This window comes from Hypomesus nipponensis, chromosome 1 (genome assembly GCF_054491055.1).
Source record: "Hypomesus nipponensis isolate SF chromosome 1, ASM5449105v1, whole genome shotgun sequence".
NCBI lineage: Eukaryota > Metazoa > Chordata > Actinopteri > Osmeriformes > Osmeridae > Hypomesus > Hypomesus nipponensis.
The window spans coordinates 11863272-11871910 of record NC_140361.1 but is presented as its reverse complement, the minus strand read 5'-3'; the positions used below and the strand labels follow the sequence as shown (position 1 = coordinate 11871910).

The 8639-nt window shown below is 40.4% G+C and overlaps 1 protein-coding gene across 1 annotated transcript; it reads left to right on the top strand.

Moving 5' to 3' along the window:
- The first annotated feature begins 4715 nt into the window (after positions 1-4715).
- Positions 4716-7430, top strand: hs3st1 (heparan sulfate (glucosamine) 3-O-sulfotransferase 1). Its single transcript, XM_084699099.1, has 2 exons — positions 4716-4897; positions 5641-7430. Exon 2 carries the CDS (start codon positions 5776-5778, stop codon positions 6706-6708), a length of 933 nt encoding a protein of 310 aa, XP_084555225.1. The 5' UTR covers positions 4716-4897; positions 5641-5775; the 3' UTR covers positions 6709-7430.
- The last annotated feature ends 1209 nt before the right edge of the window (positions 7431-8639 follow it).

Here is an 8639-nt window from a genome sequence, read left to right as displayed (position 1 = left end):
TCCTGATTTACAAGCAAGGTATATCTCTTAATATTAACAGCTTGTAATGTCCAAGATGAGCAAGTACACTTCCTGGACTCTTTCAGGGGCCTCTGGTAATGATTAGCATAACATAGAAGGTAAATCTCGAGGCAACAGACAAGGCCAAATCCTTTGTCTGTAGCTGCACAGCATCCTTTGGAGTCACTCATCATAGACTGATTTAGACAGATTGAACTCTCCAGCTTCTATATTGTTATTCTATGCCATATATGCTTCTATTCCAATGTGAACCATACCAACTTATGCATTCAGGCTGGGCACTTGCATAGCTATCACCTTGCCCCGATCCCATCCTGAGAGAGTTAGGATGTCCTATTCTGACAGAATATGGCAGAGAAGGAGAACAATATGGATGACCACGCACAGTCATCTACAGGTATGTGCATTCTGTGCTTCAGTTTGTCACATTAAATGAAGCATAATTTTTTGCATGCTGTACATAGTGTTGGTAAATGTAAATTTGACAATATTCTGCTGTAAATTCCCAGAGTGCACATTAATTTATTTCTCAGTTCAAAGTTCTATCCCCGGGTATATGGATACTCACGTCTTAGTCCAATTAAAAACATGCTTCGCGGTCAGAAGCTTCAATTTGACTTTCCACTTAAGTAAGTTCCATTTTTTACAGCCATGCACAATTCCAATAATACAATTATCCATACTCTTGTTTGTGCATATTGAAAAAATGTGAAGTTTCATTAAATCCCAGATTCTCATGCTGGTTAATGACCTGTTATGCACCATAATGTATTGTACGAGGAGAGAGGAAAGATTGTCATTCATACTCCCCATAATTATAGGCCACTGTGACAAAGCGATAAAATCATAGCTATTGAATGAAAAGATAATTGTTCTTCATTCCTTGTTGATTTGAATAGCAAATAATCATTATATGTTTTTCCCTCGAAAGAATCCTGAGCATTTAATGGAATTCTAATTTCCAAACTCATAAATAAGATTATTTATTCAAATGTGAAATGTGAACAACATTAGCGGGACAGGCCTGGGGGTTGAAACATGTGGGCATGTACTGTATCAAGAGCTAATAATCAAAACATGAAAGTTGTTGCAAATAAATTAAAATGGGGAACTAAGGTGACTTGTGAAATAACTAAATGTAAAACCATTGTCAAACCCTAGGGTAAATTTAAATATCTATGTTCCCACTGAAAAGATAATAAACAACAAATACTGTTATTCAACTGAAATGTTTGTAGCATGCGGTAAACTTAAATGCAGTGTTTTTGTTCAGGCAGAAATTCTGCATTGATTACAAAGGTTATTAGCCTGAAGTATAACCTATACAGTCAGTGCAGGGTCCGATTGATATTGCTAGGGAATGGATGAATGTGACATTTTGATTAATAATTGATTGTTTTCAGCCTCTGGCTAGTTTTTAGCAGTATATAGATATCACGGGATTTGAGGGGAAAATACATTGAGGTTGTTACATTTTGTAATCATAGTAAACACACAGCACTTTTCCCAAGTTTTTTAAGTTTGAGTACAAAAGAAAAACACCAATGAAAGGTGGTCTCTTACTTAAAGTAGTAACTGGCAACACAATTCAAAGACTGTGTATAATATACAGACCCGCTCAAATTGTGTGACTGTGCGCCACACTGACCATGGACCAGAAAAAGCAAAAGAAAGCATGGTCTGAGATCAGAAGGATAAGAATAGACAAGCATGGTAAAAGTGAAAGCTACAAGACCAATCTCCAAGCAGCTTGATGTTCCTGTGACAACAGTTACAAATGTTAAGTTCAAGGTCCATGGAACTGTAACTAACCTCCCAGGGCGCAGCCGCAAAAGGAAAATCGATCTCAGATTGAACAGGAGGATAGTGTGAATGGTAGGAAAAGAACCATTGGATAACTGCCAAAGAGATACAAACTGAACTCCAAGGTGAAGGCATATCAGTGTCAGCATCTGTCACTTTTTGAATGAAAAGGGCCTCTATGGAAGAAGACCCAGCAGGACTCTACTTTTGCTATTTTACTTTTGGATTTGGCTCAAATGCATATTGACAAACCACAATCCTTTCGGGAGAAAATTCTTTGGATAGATGAGTCAAAACCTTTTTGGAAAGTCACATCAGTTCTGTGTTCTCAGATGAAAAAAACGTAACTTTGACAGAAAAGAACACCACACCTCCAGTACAACATGGGGGAGGCTTGCTTATGTTTAACGGCTGCTTTTCTGCGCCTGCAAAGGGTGCCTTGAATCAGTGCAGGGCACAATTAAAACTCAAGACCTTCAAGGCATTTTGGAGCGAAACGTCCTTCCCAGTGTCAGAAAGCTCTGTCTCAGCCGCAGGTCATGGGTCCTTCAACAGGATAGTGACCCAAAACACACAGCTAAAAGCAGCCAAGAATGGATAAGAACAAAACATTGGACTGTTCTGAAGTGGACTTGTGGTCCTGATCTGAATCCTTTTGAACATCGGTGGAAAGAGCTGGAACTTGAAGTCTGGAAAATACACCCATCAATCCTGAGACAGCTGGAGCCAAACTACCTGTTAACACGTGCTGAATCCTCACTGAGAGCAACTGAATATTAGGTTGACTGTCCCATTATTTGTGTCCATGCCATTTTCATTTGTTTCTTTATTTACAATATTATGTTGGAAAACTTAATCAAAAGCAATGTCTGATTTCTATAAAATGTGGAATAAACTATGGTGGATGCCAATTACTTTTGTCAGTTTCTAGTTGTTTCAGAGGAAATTGTGCATCCTTTTTTTGAGGAGAGGTACCAACAGATTTGAGCATGTCTGTATAATATTTCCCATCAACTAATCCCAAACCCCTTTGCCCTATATAGAAGTTTTTTTTTTGCTGTGATTGTATTGCTCGATTCAAGGGTTAGTCCTTTTCAATGGGTCACAGAGTTAAGAGTGGTTCGGCAGAGAGGGCATTTTTATAGCCCGTGAAAGTGTGCCATTGTTATAATAATTTGGGCCTGGATGATTTTGATCATTCTGGAAATAGGATTATACTGCCCTGCTCTCAAACTCTGCTGACTATGGCGTTCTTGGGAAAACTGAGATTTTTTTTTCCTGCGGATTACTGACCTACACATGAAAATCGATGCAAAGAAACCATTGTCCGATATCAGCACTTAAACTGTGTATGCTGTTGCAAGCAACGCAAATCTGCCTTCTCCATGTAAGAAGTGCATGTCTTAAGAAGTGGGTTTGATCATTTCTTTTGTGGTGACCTTGTGTACAGGAGCCAGGCTTCTGGCCTATGTGAGGAAAGATGCTTTAATGTGCATAATTGCCCTGGCTTAAAAACCAACGCAGCAGATTTTTTTGCCACACAGGTAAAATTAGATACTGTGCATCCATATTCAATTGAAAAGCACTTAAACCATCCACACCTCAGGCAACAGATTTGCATGGGGAAAAAAAATTCATTCTGGCTGTTTCAAAAACATTGAAAAAAACTATGTATCTGTATTTCTCTTTTGGGCGATCCCATGCGATGAGTGTTAACCCGACTCCCCCACCCCCCCCACCATCCATTCATTCAGGGAACCCCCTAAAACCTCTGACACAATTAGAACACTGCTTCCACTTGTGTGAAGTTGCCACCTCCCTGAAGTTGAGTCATTTTATAAACATACATTCAGTTGGTGACCAGGATTACTAAATATTGTGTCCAATGGAACATGTTCAGATATCCTCATTTCGAACACCTACAACACTGTAAAGTATGGTGACAAGTGACGCAGTCACTTTGCAGAGAGTGGTTTCTCATTGAGCTTGGAGTGACTACCACACACACGTCAGACCACTCCAGTGACTGAACGAAAACACAATCTACATGTCTTACTAGTTCACATTTAAGTCAAGTGCATCCATCCATTCATCCATTCATCCATCCATCCATCCATCGTCAACCGCTTACCCGGAGTTGGGTCACGGGGGCAGCAGCTCCAGCAGGGGGCCCCAAACTTCCCTGGAGTAGAATGACCTTTTCTGCATTGCCCATTGTTTGTGTCCAACATATTCCTCTGTATACACAACAGACATGACTACTTGTTGTAATTGTGTGATTTTTGGTCTAGGCTACATGGAACACTAACATGTCCTGTACAACCTCCCACATTCAGCCCAATGTTTATGAAAACAAGAATAAGGGAGGAATAAGGTTGCCTCGTTACGAGCTGCTTTTCCTCAAGGTCTTAGTATATTATATGAGTACATATTGTATATATTGTCATATTTAAAACAACTCTAATAAGTAGCTTGAAAACAGCAGTGTTTTGTGATTCAATAAAAGTAAGCTCCCCAAATATAGGTTATATATTTTGTGTTATTAATGTATTACTTTCCTCTAAAACTGCTGCTCCATCTGGTCTGCCTAGGTGGTTTAAGTGTTGGGAAAACTGCAAGACATTATGAAATGGCCCATATGTCACTAAGTCTGAAGTGTTTTGTGATCCATATCCTGTTGCTCATTCAGGTGTGCATCAAGGTGGTTGGGATACAGCCTCTTGTTCTCTAAAGTTCATACTCTGACGTATCAGTCATTACGACAGTGAGTCAAAGAGGAGTGGTTGTCCCATGTACGTAATGTAGGCGGCAGTAGCCTACCACTTACGTAGGTTAGACGGAACTCCAAAACTGTTGGACACACTGGAGCTCTTAACAGTAGCTCACGAGAACTCACTGAGAATGTGGCAAATCGGGACTCGGAAGAGCGCAAGCCAAACCGAGCAGTTGTGAGCCTGGAACAGTTTTATCACCAACGGGTCAGGCGCAATTTTCAGGGACCCACTTAAACAAAACGTTTTTTTTTTCTAAAGAAAGAAGATTGAGATAAATATTCTTGTTTGACGACCTTAAGGTAATTAAATATTTTTGTATTCGTTTTGCATAACTACAGCTCTTTTTAATGAAGGAATATTCCAAACGTGCACGAAATGCGAACCAACAAGATTTACAATAAGCAATTCTAGATTTGGTTTGTACAACACCGAAAATGTACGGGTATTATGTCTCAAATTCACACGGTGCAACTCCCTTGGTTCACACACCGCATCGCCACGGTATATCTGGAAAGCTATTTTATGTTGCAATTAATTCATTTGCTCAAAATATATTACCAACACATTTTCTGACACACTGGTGTTTAGAAAGCAACACTAATAGCAAGTATGGCTTTTGAGACAATACAATGTCACAGTTAAAAAAGCAGCGCAACATTTCTGCTGTGGAATCTGTTTCAGCACCTGTCATTGGTTTTGGAATTGCGCTGTCAATCTGTAGCCTAACTGTAACTGGAGTAAATAGATGGAAAAATAATGTTATTACATAATTAAATAAAGAAAAGTTTAATAAACGACCTTATCCGAACATTATGATTGTAATAGTAGAGCAGCACAAGAATGCAGCTTGTTCATTTATTTTATGCTAATATATGGGTACATATGTAATAAAAAATATTAATAGTATGTCATTTCACACCATTAAGATGAATATATAGCAATTCATGAACACCCATAGACATTGTTAACTACTATTATACTTCCCACAGGAGTTTATTATTCCCACATTTCTGAACTGATCAAATCTCTATTTTCCTTGCAGAGCAGAGCAGTAGTGACCACAGAAGCACCATTTATCTTAACTGGACCGTAGTTCCCTAGCTGCTGCTCTTTCAATGTGGAATAACGTTTCGCTGCTTTTGCCAGGCTGAAATCCACCAGGATCAGAACTTTCCTCATGGCTGCCTTGTTCTTTGGGCTGCTCTTGTTTGCAATGCAGTCCCCTCCCATTTCCTCCAGGCCTGCCAAGAGCCTGGCAAGGGGACTGCCTCCATTGGCCAGCCCACCCCAATTGACCCCCAACGACTCAAGGGCCACAAGCCCCCCTAACGGCACCCTCCAGCAGCTTCCCCAGATCCTCATCATCGGGGTGAGGAAGGGTGGCACGCGGGCACTCATTGAAATGCTCAGCCTCCACAGCGCCGTGGCAGCGGCCGAGAACGAGGTGCACTTCTTTGACTGGGAGAGCCACTTCCAGAAGGGCTTGCCCTGGTACCTGACCCAGATGCCATTTGCCCTGCCGGACCAGCTAACGGTGGAGAAAACCCCAGCATACTTCACCTCAACCAAGGTCCCGGAACGGATCCACCAGATGAACCCAGACATCAAGCTGCTTCTCATCCTCCGAGACCCAACGGAACGAGTCCTGTCGGACTACACCCAGGTGTTCTACAACCGGCTTCAGAAGCACAAGCAGTACCACCCCATCGAGTCGGTGCTGGTCAAGGATGGTGAGATCAACCTTGGATACAAAGCCCTCAACCGCAGTCTGTACTACCTTCACATGCAGAACTGGCTGCGCTACTTCCCCCTTGAGAGCATCCATGTTGTTGATGGGGATGAGTTGATCAGAGACCCATTCCCAGAGATTAAGAGGGTGGAGAGGTTCCTGAACCTAGAACCGCAGATAAACCCATCAAATTTCTACTTTAACAAGACTAAAGGGTTCTACTGTCTGAGGGACCACGGACGGGAGCGCTGTCTACATGACTCAAAGGGTCGGGCGCACCCCCAAGTTGCCCCAGCCATCCTCCATAAACTTTACAGATTCTTTCATGAACCCAATAAAAAGTTCTTTGAGTTGGTGGGCCGAACATTCCATTGGAACTGAGCTGATTTGCCTCTTGTTCTATGTTGCATCTGCACGGAACACTGTTTCAGTGGGATTTCTGTTAACACCTATTTAGTTTTGAATACAAATGAGCTAATGCTGATTTAATGTAAAATATGAAGTGACAATTAAGCTAGATATATTTTTATATTATTTGAAACATGGCAGTGTTGTGATAGAGCAAACATCTGACTTTGCCTTTTTTGGTGATTCCTTTCAATGTGTCTTTAGATCCTTTTTTCTTTGTACGTGACTGCTATGCTAAACAGAATACCAGTATGTGTACTAAGCTAAATCTGTACAAGGAAGTCAACTTATCAGCAGTAAGGGCATTTAAAGGTCAGACAGTGTTGGTTAATGTGGCACCTGTATACGATTAAGATTGAGTGATCAGTATATGGCAGTTTACCACTCTCATAGAAAAGTAAATGTTTATCTTTTACTTACAGAACAACACACATTTCAAATATAATGTGAAGCTGTAGTTGTGATGCTCTGAACAATCTTTATTTGCCACCCTGTTTTTATTTTCTTTCATTTTCAGTTGCAGTCATACCAACTAAATGTAATATATGTGCATATTGTTACTCAAACGATGGAAGGGTCAAGCAAGTATTACAGTCCTGCTATGTACACTGTGTCTGTTTATAATACTGTAAGTATAATAGATTTTCTACAAAGTGAAGGATTAATTCAGTAATAAAATTTTATTTTATTATTTGTCCTGTGTTTTAGCAGATCACAATTTCATATATTCTTACCATCTGAAACAAAGGCACAGATTCTATGTTTTTTGCAAAAACAATTTGCCCAGAAAAATATCAACCTGGTTGTGAGAGATCTTTCACAAGAATATCAGAGTTTCCTGCCTTGCCACTCTGCACATAACACAGACATAATCAACAGCTGTAAAGAATCATCCCAATCCTTCCTAACATGTCAACAGCTGTGAAGACAATCTGCTGGAATGGTTCTTGTTTTCATGACATGCACTTGGAGTCATACCATGGTAGTTTCAATCATTAAAAAGTCATAAATAGAGTGAATACCATTCTAAAGCTTGGCGTAGTGTTAAATCCAAAAGGAAGTTGCTTTATCCAAGAGTGTGATCATACCACTTCCAAAATGATTAAGATTTAGTGATCATCAGTATCCAAAATGATGGTTTAGTGTTCGTTCTAATCCTAGGTTGTCTGGTCTATGTTCTCATACAGAACCACCTTTTCTGTGCAGATAGACCCTTTGCGTCAATGCCTCCCAAAAGTCAGAGCAGGTTTTGTTGGTTGTGTTGAGTAATGGTATCAACAGCAAGGATCGGAGCATGTCAGGGCAGGTCATAGATGTTGGGGAAATGAAAAGAGAGGCAAAGATTAATGTAGAAAGTGAGAGTGGGGGAGATGGGGAGAGATAGGAATCTGCAGTTAGATAATCCTCTCCCCACTGCCATCATGTTGCCATGCTAAAGGTGATATTAGCATATTCTCTTTGGGGTCACGTTGCTTTTGCTTTGGAAAAAATGTCCCTTCAGACAGTTTTTAGAGGGATGTCATTTGCAAAAAACTGCAGTGGTTAAACAGGTCATCCTCAACAAAACAAGGATATTGTGGATAATGACCTTCCCACACTGACCTTCACATGTCAAACCTCAGACACTCTTCCAGTACAGATCTACACTCCACATTATTGGTGGGGCTTCAAGGTTTCTTTGGCAAACAAGCAACACAAGAGGACATGGACAGATAAACTGAGCTTAAACCTGCATAGGCTTTCCCATACAGTATCTTTCCCATAAAAGTACTTCGTTTCTTAGTACATCATGGAAGAATATAACCTCTTTTTACATCCACTCAGGAAAAATGTGACCGCAGTTTACCACATCATAACTGCTTGTGCTTTTTCAACCTTAAAGAATCATGCATTAAAAGTTCATA